This window comes from Triticum aestivum, chromosome 1A, assembly GCF_018294505.1.
Source record: "Triticum aestivum cultivar Chinese Spring chromosome 1A, IWGSC CS RefSeq v2.1, whole genome shotgun sequence".
NCBI classification, from domain to species: Eukaryota; Viridiplantae; Streptophyta; class Magnoliopsida; order Poales; family Poaceae; genus Triticum; species Triticum aestivum.
This window is the reverse complement of record NC_057794.1, coordinates 23262446-23278840: the sequence shown is the minus strand read 5'-3', so window position 1 is coordinate 23278840 and position 16395 is coordinate 23262446. Positions and strand designations below refer to the sequence as shown.

At 42.0% G+C, this 16395-nt stretch overlaps 1 protein-coding gene across 7 annotated transcripts; it reads right to left on the bottom strand.

Annotated features, from left to right (window-relative positions):
- Window positions 1–956: 956 nt before the first annotated feature.
- LOC123187409 (protein MICRORCHIDIA 2) lies at window positions 957–14785 on the bottom strand. 7 transcript variants are annotated; one of them, XM_044599315.1, is made up of 21 exons: window positions 14738–14785; window positions 13533–13622; window positions 13059–13093; window positions 12861–12939; window positions 12658–12747; window positions 11943–12018; window positions 11755–11833; window positions 11547–11675; window positions 9924–10022; window positions 8853–8957; window positions 8620–8769; window positions 7191–7283; window positions 6323–6374; window positions 6139–6250; window positions 5070–5278; window positions 4288–4343; window positions 3793–3878; window positions 2465–2507; window positions 2257–2383; window positions 1490–1566; window positions 957–1371 (listed from the first exon to the last, which is right to left on the bottom strand). In XM_044599315.1, exons 4-19 carry the CDS (start codon window positions 12874–12876, stop codon window positions 2282–2284), a joined length of 1497 nt encoding a protein of 498 aa, XP_044455250.1. In that variant the 5' UTR covers window positions 12877–12939; window positions 13059–13093; window positions 13533–13622; window positions 14738–14785; the 3' UTR covers window positions 957–1371; window positions 1490–1566; window positions 2257–2281. The 7 variants fall into 7 exon arrangements, with proteins under 7 accessions (XP_044455250.1, XP_044455226.1, XP_044455209.1 ...); XM_044599291.1 differs by lacking the exon at window positions 14738–14785 and adding an exon at window positions 13697–13929 and having other exon boundaries at window positions 1486–1566; XM_044599274.1 differs by lacking the exon at window positions 14738–14785 and adding an exon at window positions 13697–13929.
- Between the last annotated feature and the right edge of the window lie 1610 nt (window positions 14786–16395).

Here is a 16395-nt window from a genome sequence, read left to right as displayed (position 1 = left end):
TTCAAATGTGAAGGGAAACGGGAGCAAATTGCGCACCTGAGGCGGGCTTTGGAGAGCTCCCAGTAGCACCGCCCGTAGTGCCGCAGCACATTGGAGGCAGAGGCAGATAGGCGGCGAGGGTGACACGGCGAACGATGAGGAGGCCGGAAAGATCAGGTGGACGCTTTGGGCCAAAGAGCTTCTCCTTTTTTCTTTTTCGGAATGAATGAAACAAATTTAGAGCGCGCCAGGGCACTAATTATACAACCCCAGGGCACTCGCTACACAAACCCAGAGCCAGTACTTTATTAGACCACTAATTATACAACCCTAGGGCACTAATTGCCATCTTTGGTTTGATTAGGTATGCAAGTATACAGATCATGTGTGCTGCCTAGGCCTTACTACTTATCTAATTATTACTTCCTCCATTCCTAAATATAAGTCTTTTTAGAGACTCGTGTGGAGTCTCTAAAAAGACTTATATTTAGGAACAGAGGGAGTAAAATATAGCTCAAGAACACATCACTGGAATACAGATGGGATGTGCCCCCTGGTTGCCTAATTAGACAGATCAAGAACACATGACGAAAAAGTACATAAGGAAATTATACTATCACTCATCTATTCGCGTCAACCCTATAACAGACAGGAATGGATCAAGAAGACATAGTATTTCTTGACTTGACTTTCATCCACCGGCCGGCAGCTGGAGGAGGTATCCACTGAGTCCTTGCCTGGAGTCGTTCACCGGGATGTCTTCCGTTTACGGTGCACCAGCCAGCAGGTGGTACACATGCTCATGATTGTTCAAAATCACTAGTTAAGGGTTACTCTTTGCAAAGGCCACATCCAACCTCCTCTGGTGTTGTGCTACTTGTCACTCCACTTGTCACTTACACATGATATAGCTTTGAATTTAGATTTCAGCCCATACCGCATCTCATCTCGTTCTACTTACATTTTCGACAACCAAATTGAGAAAATTAATCTTGAGAATGGACAAAACAAACACAACCAGCAGTCTGAATTAACCACACACACACACACACACACACACACACACACACACACACACACACACACACACACACACACACACACACACACACACACACACACACACACACACACACACTGTTCCACTAGTAGTTATCACACAATAGTGTTCTACTCTACAGGATATGTAAAAAGATGTGAAATAGTAACACCCAGTATATATTACAGTGAACTGTGCATGCTGCCACCACACCACACCATAGCTAACAGTGGCGGCCAGTACCACACCAGAACAGAAAAGAAAAGAAAACAGAGGAACTTCACACTGAAGATTTCCCTTGAAGAGGGCAACTATACCGATCGCGCTGATCATTTGTATGCGTATGAGCAACCCTGCAAAGAATCCACACATTCAGCTCAAGAAAGATGGAACATACGAAAATTCCAATCTTTTACCCTAACAAACCAACAGAGTTCAAGATGCAAAAATTGGTTCCGGAAACGTACATACCATCCGTATCGCTGTTCAGTATTTGTGCTTTGATGAAACCACATATTTCCAGGAGTTTGGTTCCCATAGTTTAGGCCCTGTTAATGGAAACCGATGTCAGGGTCTCTCTATGAAAAATAACTATCCAAATAGATGGTAGAAGACCATGCATGTGGGCAACGAAGTCAAAGTCGTTAGCACCATTGAAAGTCACCGGGCAACAAGGGGTGGAAACGAAGACGGATAACGAATACAATGTATCTGTTTTTCTCTTTTTGGTGGAGAAGGTGATGCTAGGTCAAGCCATCGAGTGAAACAGTGGCCGGCCACAACATGGAAGTATGGATGACAGCTGGACCCAGATCCTTAACATACAAACTCTTAACATATTTTGACACCCAAGACAAGGAGTCCTAATAGGATAAATACTTTAGCATAGTTGTATACAACATCTGTCTGCAACAGAAAAATTCAAACAATGAATGAAAGAGTTCAGATCTGTCCAAATAAATCACAAATAAGCATGAAGCAGTTAACCTGTCCTCAGGCATTACTGGTCATTTTTAGATGTACATTCCAGTTTATCAGGATACCAGCCATGAGGGTTGACAACTAGAATTAAGGGCTTCACTTAACCAAGATGAGATCAAGGGAGGCTATTCAAGTAATAGCAGTTTAAGATTTCACATGTAACGTTGCCATTTAGTATGCAGATAACTGTGTGGTTAAATAACTACACAGGTATATTTTGAATTTTCCAGTGCGTCAATAAAATACTCCTATAATACCTGTCAGAAGTAGTAAAAATAACCTTCACATGTAATGTTGTTGCTGGCTCCTCCGCAACTGCAGTTCAGCTGCGAGCTGAGAGCACTTCCTTCTTGTTTCCTCTAGTTCATGCTCCAGCTCGCCAATCTACAAAGAATCATTAGATCTCATCAGGTGGCACGATATGATCTCCTTCCCTAACTAATCGCTTCAAATGTTATGGCATACCGTCTGCTTCAACTGTGTATCTCGTTGCCGAAGATCTTCACGCCTGTAAAGGATGTTTTAAGTTCAGCTTGCAAAGAAAAAATTGGTAATGTGGATTTCACGCAATAACACACCACTAACAAGTCCTACTAATTGAATTAAATGTTAAGCCACGTTGTAATAACAAGGTAAGTGTTGGAAGTGAGCACATATAACAGGCTGATTAAGTCACACAAACCTGAGCTCAGGCAGTCTAATGATTTATCTCATACCACAAATTAGACTGGGAATACAAATTGAAATAGTGATGATCTATGCAGCAAGATGGACAATAGTAGAGAGAGAGAAAGAGCATGCAGCATATCAAATTCTGAATCTATCATGCAGGCCATAAAATGCTCAGAGTCGACAAGCTACTTGAGCTTGGCTCGTTGTCTGAATTAGCAAGCCGGCCTCGATTAGCTTGCAAAGGCTTGTAAGTTTCCACCTTTTATATTGCAGCACTGCCCTTTTGATCATCCTGCAACCCATATTCAGATGCCCCAACCCAAGCCTGAGGATCTAACCTCACTCCCATCACAACACATCCCACCCAATCCTGAACTTCCCTTCAGTCATTCCACACTCCCCATGCCCAAACCATAAAGATGAAACCCAAGCCACCTCTCATACTGTGCCTGTGTATGGCCGACCGCCATCCCTCGCCCTAACCATCTCTGGGTCATATTATTTCTATCACCCTCCAAATTGATTCCACTTTCTTCCCCAACCGATGAGGCCTATAAGGTGCAACGGCAGCAGTACAGAATGTCAAAGACACCTCCAGTGGCAGCTGTGGGCCAGTGGGGTCTAGGGCTCTAGGCCAACACCCAATGACCTAGGTTGGGCAGAATAGACATGGCAATAATAGAGTGCAGCACAGTTTCTTCAAATCCTGGGGTGTTCTTGGATTCTCATTTCTTTGGTCTGTCCAAGAGCATGATGATAGATTGAGTTCCTTCATTGCATATTCATGGAAGGTTGGTTGATCAGTTCAGCGACAGCTGCTGAAGCTGGTGATGTGCTTCTCAGTCTCTCTCATTGATTCGAAGTGGGAACGGTAAAAATGAAGGGATGTGAAATGAGGTCAACGTGAATCCTAATATCTCAACACTTCCCTGTTACCGAGTTTTAACAGGCCGCAGGCCGAGTGCAAGCTTTGACAGAGTTGAGGTTCTCGACCACGGCTTGAGTTTGCATCAAGATGAAGTGGAGCCTATCTACGCCGCTCGGCTTGTTCACGCTTGTATACATACGACACATTCTGCTGCAATTAACCCCATATGTGTACCATAATCATTCAAATTTACCTTGTGAACAGAACCAAATTTTCTTCACTCAACTTCTCATTGCAACTGGGATCAAGAACACCAAGAGAGCCAATATCTACCAGATCCTGAATGTCACACAAGATAAAAAAAGATCATATGAGTACATTTCACATCCACTTGGAGGGGTGTTATTATTGATTACAAAGTGTTATAGCACAACTTATTAGCTAAAAGTATATTTCCATCATGCAGCAGTATATATACTTGCCTAGTGCGAAAAAGTATCCAAATGACTGTGCTTAATTAGGCTTTGACACTACACTAGTGAAAACCAAGATAAGGGCGGACCAATGGGAATTTACGGAACATGTTGACAATGGCTATTCCAAAAGACCAACAACATCACTGAAGATTGTGGAATCAGAAACCAATCTTTCTCTTCCACAAGAGATGTGACGGGCGATGAAACGAATGTCCAAAGAAAAAACACCTACAAGAACAACGTGCCTCAGTTCAAAGCCTAAGGGTGCAAACCTCTTCCAAGCCTGCTGAGTCCATACTACCTTGGCCAGACGAATGCAAAGCAGAACCTGGTCAAATGAAAATAATAAAAACATGAATGGATTATATATAGAAGTAAAAATCAATAACCTAATTGGACTCTCATACAACAGGGAAAGAAAACAGAAAAGTTACCATGCTCTGTTTGGAAAAACTTATTTATAAATAGCACGCAATATTTCACACATCATTTACTTGTTTATGAATAAACTATACAAATAACATTGAGATAATGTTCTGATAAATAAGAGAAAACTTAATTCCAGATAGCAAGATATTCCTAGTTTATGACCCTCCGGACTAGAGGACTGTTTTCTTGATAATCAGAGTCTTAAGACCATTAACTAAACCAGCGATCTATTAGTGAAAAATATTGCAATGGTGTAGGAACAAGAAAACATTAAAATATAACTCCACCGGCAGGATCTCAGGATAACATATCTACACTGAACTGAAACATCAGAGATGAAAAACCAAACATAACCCTGAAGCCTGAACTATTATACTCGCTCTGAGAGAGAGCTTCCGGAGCGCTTGAGAGGAGGGACTGTAGCAAAGAGCTGAGTGAGGAAAGAAAATTTAGGTGGCTAGTACTTAGTATCAAGTTTGTGGGGCTAGTTGCCCCTCCCTCCTCTTCTCTTATGTTGGGGTCTAAATATAATAATGCTGGGGTCTCCCCTACAATTTTCCAACCAAAAAAATGAAATAGCTTTGACAGTATTATAGTTATTTCTACATACAACTATTACTATTACCTGCCCTGTTAGCTGTCAGTCTAAAAGCTGCTTCATCATCATATGTCTGTGGGAGCAAATTTGAGAGGTGCCCTCCAGTCTTCTGAGCAGTGGAAGCTTCATGCCGAATCTTCACACTAGGGCCGCCCGAATCTTTAAGAGCAGCCTTATACTGGGATCTCAATTTCGGATCGATTGGCTGGTAACCTATTAGATGACACTTTTCTTTCCTGCAAATAAACCATTTGTCAATATGGGAAAAGTAATGAGAACAATCGGGTGCATGATGGGTATCCCAAGTCAAACAATGTTCTTAAAATTGGCCAGTTAGGCATCATATTGTTGCAAAACGTCTAAGATAACAGGTCTCTGCCAGATTTTACCAGGCTCAGCCCGACTACCTTGTAATATACCGATCATTTTTCAAACAATGCAGGAGGACTGCATGTGATCTATTAATAGAAGGAAAAACTTCAACAATACACGGGTTCAGAAGCAACAACAAACATGTAAGACATAACCTCAACCTCTATCAATAGGATCATTAAGAGCTATCACTATGCAATGACCAGCCCAACTACCTTGTACGGAGAGAAGTGATCTTTTTACAAGAGTTATGGAAGCTGGGCTTTTACTTGGCCCTTTTTTTTCCTCAAGAAAAACTTGGCTCTTTTTTACCACTTGGGAAAATGTGAGGCCACAAAGAGCTACAGTGACCTGCACTTGTATGTTCAATGTTTGTTAAACTTGACGACACAACATTAATTGGTGAAGACAATTTACTATAGCACTACCGCCATTCGTATATAAATGACATCCTATAAAGCATGGTGTCAAACTTCTCTGACTTTGATGAGCATTACAGAACAAAGTTTTAGATAAAACAGTGTTATTGTTTACAAAAACTTAAATGTTTAAAACAGAAGTGTTAGATACATATGAATAAATCAATCAAAAATTCTTCAACAATATGAAGCTAGTGCAAGTATGCATAGTGTAGTATATACTTCATGGCACAATGCTATTTTCCTTTACATTGAGCAGTTGATGTGCAAAAACAAAACAAAAAATGGTGTCTGAATGCGCTTACCAATAATCAACGATAATTTGTTTCAGTTTTGTTTCCAGCCTAATGAACAGTGGAGTCCTCTCAAAATCTTGCTTGTCATGTGCCGGCTCAATAAAATTTGCCTCAAGTACACCTAAATCAAGACAAGTGTCATCCTAACAGAAACAAATTAAGCAAAGTGACAGTTCTAAGATCTGAAACTCACCTATAACACTTCTCCCTCTACTAGATGCTTCTTGAAGGACCTTCCAGAATGGCTGCAAAGGGTTTTCTTTTTTTTCAAGAACTCAATTCCAGCCCAAATTGCATTGCAATAATTTTATCACTAGAACTGTATATTTAGATGGCCAGACCCGACTCTGAACATGATAGCATGCATTTAGGCCTCTCATATGCATAGATGAACATAAATCATGAAACTATAACATTCTGAAAGTTTTTTTTTAGCGGAAAACATTCAAAATATTGATATCTGAAAGTTTTTTTTAGCGGAAAACATTCAAAATATTGATAACTTCTACTGGCAGCTCGATATTCCTTACATAACAGGTCTAAATATAATAATGGAGATCATCAACATTTCAAGAGAAAGGTTGAAGAAAGACTAGTGGTACGGTCTAACACTAGGATGCGTTCAATTAGTCCTTACGATGTGCTACAAAACCAGTTGCGGATTACAATGACTACAGTTGTCTAGACCATGGTTACCAGAGTCACCCTGAAAATATGTACCGCAGACTATTACTGTCATGACCTGATGGCCATGAAAAATTAAGAAAACTACATATCTTCCATTTGGTGATTTCCATATAGATTTCAAAAATAGCAGCTACAAGCACTCCATCTTCTCATCTTTTACAGTTATATATATGATGCATCTTCCATGTATATATCCATACATATACTCGACATATAAAAATTTCTGCATTGACATATCACCATATTGCATATGGGGCAACACTGCAACATACTTTGTAAATGCTGAGATGTGATCTAACGAACATGACACGTAATAAAACAATACCAATAACAAAGGAAAATGAACGAATAAGTGAGAACTGAAAAGTGCTTACCATGATTAGTCGATTTTTATGGTAGACATTAATCCCAAAAATGCCCAAAACAGGAGCCTCTTTTGCAAAGCCAATATCTACCTTCACTGACACCTGTGGTTCCAATTGAAATGCAATTAAAAATACTTTTTGCAAACAAAAATTAAAGGAACCATTTCGCAATAAGATATTAAAACATGTTTGAGAACAGCCAACCAAGGCATTGAGACAGAGATAACTCTCTATTAACTAATGAAATGAGACCCCTCCCCAAATTGCTCCCAACCCTAACCATTACCCAAGCTCTCCTCCATGCCACCGTCTTGCCCCCCCCCCCCCTCCCTCCTGTCCGGCGAACTCGTCGGTGGCCAGAGGAGTGGGTACCCGTTCCTTTCATTTCTCTTGGTTCTTACTCCCTCCGTTCCTAAATATATGTCTTTTTAGAGATTTCAATAAGGATTACATACGGATGTATATAGACATATTTTAGAGCGTAGATTCACTCATTTTGCTCCGTATGTAGTCCACATTAGAATCTCTAAAAAGACTTATATGCAGGAACGGAGGGAGTATATGTCCTTGTTTCCCTAGCGGCATTGACAAGGTGCTGACGGTGATGACACGTTCGAAAAGGTCTCTCGGGCCTCTCCCTACATTGACGAAGTCCGATCAGGCGCCGGCGAAGGGCCTGTGAGGGTAGGTGTTGCAAGATCTGTTGGCTCTCTTCGGATCTCTGCAGTTGGTGTGTCAATCAATGGAAGCAGTTGGCTGTCTCTTGGTGCGGTGATCTCGATCTTTTATCTCGATGTGTTTTGCAGCATGTCTCAGTTTCCCCAACCCTCTGGACTAGTGGTGAAGGATTGTAAGCCTGCGTTGCAGGGGGTAATGCCCCAACCGATGTTACTTCACTAAATCTTGTTTCTAGCAGTGAGTGGCTATTGTGGTCTTCAAAGCCTAGTATGGCGAGGGCATTTGCAGTTTTCCTTTCCCATACTGCCAGTTCAGTTCAACTTTCAAGCTCCGACGGTCAGCAAACAATCAAAGACAGCCAGTATGGTTTTGGTTGTAATTTTAGTTTTTTACACATCGTTTTGCCTCAACTTTCGGAGAGAGGACAGATTCGTCATTTTTGCCCCATATATTGGGGTCAAGTTTAGTACTACAATATAAGATATGGATTCTGATCTTTTGGAACAAGCAACACATAAGTTGCTTTCATCAGTACTTGCTACTTCTCAACCCATCTAGTTCTCTCATCCCAATCTATCTACCACCTGTTTCTATACACTAATGCTCTTTAAGCAATGCCTTCTGGCCATCTTCCGCGGGGTAGTTATCTAATTGGTTGCCATCAAGACTAGCAAAAAACTCATCTTCTGCTAGATGGTACCTCGATAGTTCACGACAAGAATATCCTGAAAAGGAATAGCAGATGCACAAATGCACTTACCACTTGAGAATCATGGGCAACTTGAGGTTTGTAAGTAACTACTTTCTTAAACTTCAGCTCATTGGCAATGTTTATCTGTTCGACAGGCTTTCCTCTTAGTATAATTTGGAAGTTCTCAAACTTCTTGAGGTAAAGGATGGAGCTATATGCATGCATATTGAGAACCAAGAATTTCTAGTACAATATGGTAAGGCTTATGAGAAAAGTGAACAATATAAAGAAATAAAACTTACACGTAATGAGAATCTCAGTCTGTGAGATATATGTTGCTGAATAATTTCTTTTTGAATCTTCGTTGACGCCCCACTGTTTTGACCTTGATCACGAAGCAATATGTCCTGAAAGTTAGGCAACAAGAAAAAGCATCGTAAAACAAACTGCCAATGTGGGGAAAATAACCATGTTTTGCAAATAAAAAATAAAACTATTTATTCACGTTCAGTTTTTTCCCTTTTGAACTCACTGTAGGGGGGTGGGGGTGACAGTAAATATATTTTAATTAGAGAAAAATATGTGCACGTTGGGAGAGAATGTACAAGAGGGGACAGAACTAGAGAGGGAGCCTAAGGATCATCTAGCTGATCCAGCCATATTCTAAGAGAAGAAGCATGGTCATCCTTCATTCTATAAGAAAGGAAGAGGTCCATTCTTAAATTGAAAAACCAAGATGCCCTGAAAGGGAAAATATTTTCAAAGATCCTGGCGTTCTTTTGCTTCTAAGTAGTAAATACCCCAGGCAGAGACTGAGAAGACTTCAAAAGCGAAAGGCCTCCTGATTGTATTCTTGACCTGGTCTACAAGGCTTTCCATAAGCTCCATGGGAGGGTGGAAATGAATGCCAATCTTGGCCCAGTAGCCAAGACTGAAATTACATGACCCCAAGAGGTGCCCCCTGTCGTTCTAGCATGTCGTTCAGAATTGCAGAGCACACAGTTAAAACCCCCCGGAAGGAGTGCAGTGTCATTCTAGCATGTCTTTGGTATTGAGCCTGTCCTTAAGGAGGCAAACGAAGCTCTTAATCTTCAGGGTGCACTTGGATTTCCATATCAGGGTACGATAGGCTGGGATCTGGAGGTGTTGGAACTCTGGTCTGTAATGCTTATGAGTTATGACACCAGTCCAAATGTTTCGGTGATCCTACAGTCGCAAATGGGTGGGTGGTTCGGTAGGGTCGCAAATGAGTGGGTGGGTGGGTGGGTGGGGGTGACTCCTTTTCTTTATTCCCTCTTGATGAAAACGGAACGCAACGCTCCTGAATTTTCGAGGAAAAAATGCATCCAAAGAGAATTTCATGAGCAACTAACCTCATCATCATCATCAAAGTCAAGTTCTAAAAGACCATCGTCATTCATCCATAAATTGTATATCACCACCTTGGTTCCATGACTATCCATATCCTCGAACTGAATCCACATAAGAAAAATTATTAATACATATGTATACACTATGCAGAAAATCGGTCACTTCTCAGGAAGAAGCTAATCATTTTACAGATGGTTATGTGATAGCTTAAGAAAACTGTAACAATAAATCAACTTGACATAAAAGATAAAAAGAACCATGACTAAGTGAAACACTCACAACTGGATACATGCTATAGAAAAATAATTCTAGATACACCGCTTTGGAAAACAATAAGACAAGAAAGAACTTATAAGAAAAATAACATCAAACTATATTATATTTAACTGAAAACTTCAGGAAAGACCCCGACAGTGAATTTTATTAATTGAGAGGAAAATATATACAGCAGAAAGGGAAAATTACAAAAGGAGGGGGGATGCTAAATGGCACCAAAAGAAAGCAGCCTAGGTACTAGGAGCAGAAGGCTCCACAAACTGATCTAACCAAGACCTGATAGAGATATCATGTTCCTCCATTCCGGAAGAAAGAAGGAAAATATCTCTATTGAAGTTGAACACCTGGCAATGGAGAGTCATACCTGGCATACGTATAATGCGAGGGGTAAAATCTGTCCAATAAGCTTCATTCTAAGTATTCAATCAATAATAAGCAGCATATGTTGCTACAGGAACAACTCCAAATGTGCTGGTCCATTGATTGGCACAGAAGTGTTGGGTTTAGCTCCGGTATGCCAAGCTAGAAATATAATGCTCTAGATGAGACAGAGAGGTAACGAACCATAGCTAAGATATTAACCAACTAGCTAAGTGTGACAGCCAGACCTAAGTGTGATTATCAGTACTTGCAATCAGGGCCGTTCAATTCGGTACATACGAAGGTAATAGTGAGATATTTGGGGGGGGGAGGAGAGAAGAGACACACAGACGAGGAACGTAGATTCCATTTCTTATAATCTGATTTGTTGGCTACCCTGACAGGTTGGGCCTTCAGCTTATGCACCCTGCTGCTGAGCGCCAATGGCTCTTCATATATACAGCAACATACAACACAAACCTTAGTCGACTCAAATGGATCCTGGATTCTTTTTTCTTTTTTCTTTGGAGCTTCTAAAATACAATATGTACTTAACTGCTTGATATCTAAAAAAAATTAGAATGCTATTTTACCAACATAATTTTAGTGCTCTCTTTAAACAGCAATAACATACCAAAGTCTGAAGCATGCTTCATTAACATACAGAGGCAAAGATACTGAAAATAGAGGCCTAAAATATGTAGGCTAAATCTTTATGTGCACTGGCATGGCTAATTAAAAAGTATTGGAGCATTGGACCAATTTTACATGTTAGCGGAAGTAGAGGAACCAAGTTAGACTTATCCCGAGCCTTTGACGGCTAATGGTTGGCTCCCTCATCCACGAAACATCAACTATTTTTTGGCTCTTCCATCCTTCTAAAAAATAAGAGCTACTACCCTAGTGTAATACACTCATTGCAAACATTCACTACTTAGTTTCAAATTATGACTGCAGAATGACTAAATAACGTTTGGCATGAACGTCACCTGCTGTAGCAGTTCTTCCTTCGAAGAAAAAGGGGACCAGTCAAGTATTATCTTTAGGCTACTATCCCAATCACCCTGTGAACCATAAACCAAAGGTGCTATTTGGCCATCTTGGACTTCAAAATCAAGCTGTAACAGTGAAGGGAGACGTCAGCTATAGACAGGCAAGGCTGCATCAAAGATATACTGCTGGACCAACTTGACATACCATGGGGACAACTATGTCATCCTTCATTGTTCTCCTCAGGAAAGTGTAAGAGAGCAAACCAATACTCAAGGTAACTTTACTGCAGGACAAAACAATTGTGTGCCAATCATTAACAAATACAAAAGACTGAACAAAAAACCACGAGCGCTTCCAAAAAGATCAATAATAACTGGAATGATAATACTTACCTTTCACGTATTGCACGAGTAAAAACAATTGCGTCAGCACCGAGTCTCATTGTGCTTGTCTTAAAGCCATTTCCATCTGCAGAGTAGCAAAAGGTTAGAGTTTAGCCAACAATAGGCACAGCAAGTGTTACTTTCAAAAAACATAAATCAGTTGTATACTGCATGACTTTTTTTGTTATAATATATGAACTAGAACTTCTCAGAAAATATTTCAGATTTGAAATTGCATGGACATTTCAAACCTCAAATGAAGGGCTTAAGTTGTGTAATACCGACTACAAATTGGTGATACAAGGTAAGGCCACTTATTATTGTAAAGAATAGAGCCTAAGAACTGTAGCTCGGCTTAGTATTTTAATATTCTAAGGTTTCCAAAATCTACTAGTTATCAAGAGGCATTGAGGAATTAATCCATCTTTTGATAGGGATAAATCGACATCAAGATGTTTCCAGTGCCACTTAAACTTGAATAAACAACGTTTTTGCATTCCTTGCACCACAACCACAGTCCATCAATATAAGCTAACAACAAAAAGGTGCATTTAAAATGGTTTAGTGAGTAATTGATTCAAGCATAGCACAAAGTACCATCAGACAGGACGCCATTATGTACAACAGTATAACACAAAATCATAAGCAACACATGCTTATATTGAATGAAATAATTAAACTAAGATAGCATGCCAAAAGTATTAAAAGAAGAAATGATGCATACACTGGCCAATGGTTGTCTTTGACTTTTTGGTTGAGAATCCTAGGCTCATGCACTGGCGCACCCCTTCGGGATCCATTCCTCCTCCATCGTCTGTTAGAATAGCCCCAATGAGCAGGAATTTACATAGGAAACATTAAGGATCAACCCCCAACCAATTCCAAGTTGTGTTCATTCTCTTGTTTTGTACTGATGAATCTGGATACCTTGAAAAACTAGCATTGGACTGTTGTCTTTCGTGTTGGTGCTTTTATCCACTTTTATGAATGTGGCACCATTGCAGATCTGGGACAAGAAAACCATACATCTGATCAGATCTATTCGCAACATTGTATCAGCAAGATCAGACGATTTTAGGGCATAAACAATGTTGAAGCTAAATAAATCTAGCTCATATTACAAACCTCATCTACCGCATTGTCAAGAAGTTCAGATATAGCTGCACAACAAGAGAGAAATTGTTAGACAAATACTTTACATGGTGGCAGAAGTATCTTGAACACCAAACATAAAGAGAAGTACCACACCGTCTAGTTTTTCTACGATCTAATCCAGCAAACATTTTAACAGCAAGCATTTGAGTTCTACTCAGTGGTCAAACTATACTCTTCCCCAAAAGGAAACACCAAAGAAGTGAGAACGGATAGCATGTGTTCTTCAGTATTATCAGTGCAACCAAGAACCTCAGATAAACCAGCACGCAATTCATCTCATCTCCCCTCAGGCCAGATATGGTAACAAAAGCAGCAAGCAGTTCATCTTCTAGTCACCCGGTATCCTTGGTTAGAACAAACTGAAGTGCATTAAGCAATTTCACCTCCACAGCAGACCAAATCAGAGAATGGATGGGGGCAAGGGTGAAGGGGAAGGGGGCGAACCTCCGAACGCCCACTTGTGGGAGGTGGCGTTGGTGTGGAGGAACTTGGGGTGCACGCGGGCGCGGTCGAAGTCCCCTGTCTCCAGCGCATCTGAGACCAGGCAGAGGAAACTGGCGTCGGGATTTCGCGGAGACCAGGGGAGGATGGGGATCGAGGAGACGAACCGTGGAACTCGCGGATGGGGACGGAGGGGCCCTCGCTGGCGCCGGCCTTCCAGAAGCTGCGGCAATCCAGGGATCGACCGCCGCCGTCAACGCCGGCCATCACCGCCGGCATCCGAGGGGTGAGGTGGTTTTTTTCTTTTCTTGTGACCTCGCGAATAGTGAAGGGGTTAGCTTAGTACTCTGCTGGTTAATTTCGAAGCTATGGATAGGGGCATGTGCAAAATAGTGATTAGTCCTTTGTGTCTAAAGTTGTCCATATATATATATATATATATATATATATAGCTTTAGCTCTATGTAGAATGTATACTAGATAATGAAAAAGCCTTCTTCCTTTTCGGCCGACTCATCTCTCTCGCGTCAGGCGTGCCGTTCACGTCAGGCGTGCCATGTGGACCCATCTCTCTCGCGTCAGGCGTGCCATGTGAACCCATGCGTGCGTCACCGCTTCCGCACTCATCCTTATCCCCTCCCATGAGGTCGCACCTTATCCTCCCAATCTCTCCATCCTCTTTCGGCGCGGTCGACCCTCTCCTATATCTAACACCCTCCTCCAGAAAGCTCTGTGACGTTCTTCATACATACATGTAAGATGTTAGTGACGATCAGACGAAATGGCACGGATGTACGTATCAATAATTGTTTCATTCATATCTTTGATCTCAATTGACAATTGGTCATTCCAAAACAAAGCAAAACCACCACTTTTACCGTTGCTATCGACTCCACAAAAGCCTCGAAGACCTACGCGAGAACACAAACGACGGACCTTTTTAGACTCTTGCCTTGTTTCACACAAATACACAAACTGCGAACAATGACTTTGGGCGAGGGCGATGAGATCATGAACTGTCGAGGCACCCCTGATTCCTCAGCAGTTCTAGCTTAGGCCTATCATTGATGCTGACATGGCGCCACACTCAGCCCCGTCAGGTTACCAGTAGTGCCAGGGCTAGTTGCTTCCAAAACTGCCATGTCGTCCTCAAGTGCATCCTCACATTCTTTCTCAAACCAAAGAGGATGGGGATCGAGAAGACGAACCGTGGAACTCGCGGATGGGGGCGGAGGGGCCCTCACTGGCGCCGGCCTTCCAGAAGTTTCGGCAATCGAGGGATCGACCACCATCGTCAACGTCGGCTGTGCCGCAGGCATGCGAGGGGAAAGGTGGTTTTTTTTTCCTTTTGACCCCACGAGTAGTAAAGGGGTTAGCTTAGTACTATGATGGTTAATTTCGGCACTATGGATCAGGGGCATGTATAAAAAAGTGATTAGTTACTTTGTGTCTAAAGTTGTCTATATATATAGCTTTAGCTCTATGTACACTAGATAATGGAAAAGCCTTCGTTTCGACCGACTAATCTCTCTTGTGTCAGCCAATGCGTCATTCACGTCACACGTGTCGTATGGCCCCATGCGTGCGTCACCGCTTCCGCCCTCATCCTTATCCCCTCCTATGCGGTCACACCTTATCCTCTCAATCTCTCCTCTCTTCTGCGATTCTTCCTCCCCGGCACAGGCAACCCTCTCCTATCTCTAACGCCCTTCTCCAGCAAACTCTGCGAGGTTCTCCATATACACACGTAAAATGCTAGTGAGGATCAGATGGAAAGTGTAACGCCCAAGATGCGGCTATATCTCCCACGTGTCGAGGCACGATTTAGAGGCATAACTGCATTTTGGTATGATCACAAGAAGGGTCATCTTCACACAATCCCATGTAAATGAACAAGGAAGTAAATAGTTGGCTTACAATCGCCACGTCACATAATGATCAAATTGTTCATACATCAATCAGAGTACACACAAGGTCCGACTACGGACGGATCCAAATGAAAAGAAGACAACCCCAAATGCTAAGTCCCGATCGTCCCTACTGGACACCACTACTGATCACCCGAAAAGGAAACATAGTAACGGCCGAAGTCTTCGTCGAACTCCCACTTGAGCTCGATGGCATCACCTGCATTGGTATCACCGGCACCTGCAACTGTTTTTGTAGTATCTGTGAGTCGCGAGGACTCAGCAATCTCAAAACCCGTGAGATCAAGACTATTTAAGCTTAAAGGTAGGATGTGGTTGTAAGGTGGAGTTGCAGCAAGCACTAAGCAAACATGGTGGCTAACATACGAGTACAAGAGTAAGATGAGAAACTACGCAACGGACGCGGAGCTAGAAGTGATCAAGAAGTGATCCTAGACTACTTATGTTCATACATAACTCAATCGTGTTCACTTCCCGAACTCAGTCGAAAAGAGACCATCGCGGTTACACACACAGTTGGCACATTTTAATTAAGTCAAATGTCAAGTTCTCTATAACTGGATATTAACAAATTCCCATCTGCCACATAACCACGGGCACGGCTCTCAAAAGTTTAAACCCTGCAGGGGTGTCCCAACTTAGCCCATCACAAGCTCTCACGATCAACGAAGGATATTCCTTCTCCCGGAACAACCCGATCAGACTCGGAATCCCGGTTACAAGACATTTCGACAATGGTAAAACAAGACCAGCAAGATCGCCCGATGTGCTGACAAATCCCGATAGGAGTCACACGTATCTCGTTCTCAGGGCACACCGGATGGGCCATACGTCGGGTTGGCTGAGACCCTGGTTGCCCAGGGGGCGCCGGACATCGCCCAGGTTGGACCAGCACTCAGAGGAACACTGGCCCAGGTTGTTGATTAAGAATCCTCGGG

Coding starts and splice junctions, on each gene's coding strand:
- LOC123187409 (XM_044599291.1), bottom strand. CDS start 13,808: ATGCCGGCGGTGATGGCCGGCGTTGACGGCGGCGGTCGATCCCTGGAT. Junction 11,676..11,754: donor ATGACATAGTTGTCCCCATG/GTATGTCAAGTT, acceptor TCACTGTTACAG/CTTGATTTTGAAGTCCAAGA. Junction 4,344..5,069: donor ACTGACAGCTAACAGGGCAG/GTAATAGTAATA, acceptor TCATTTGACCAG/GTTCTGCTTTGCATTCGTCT.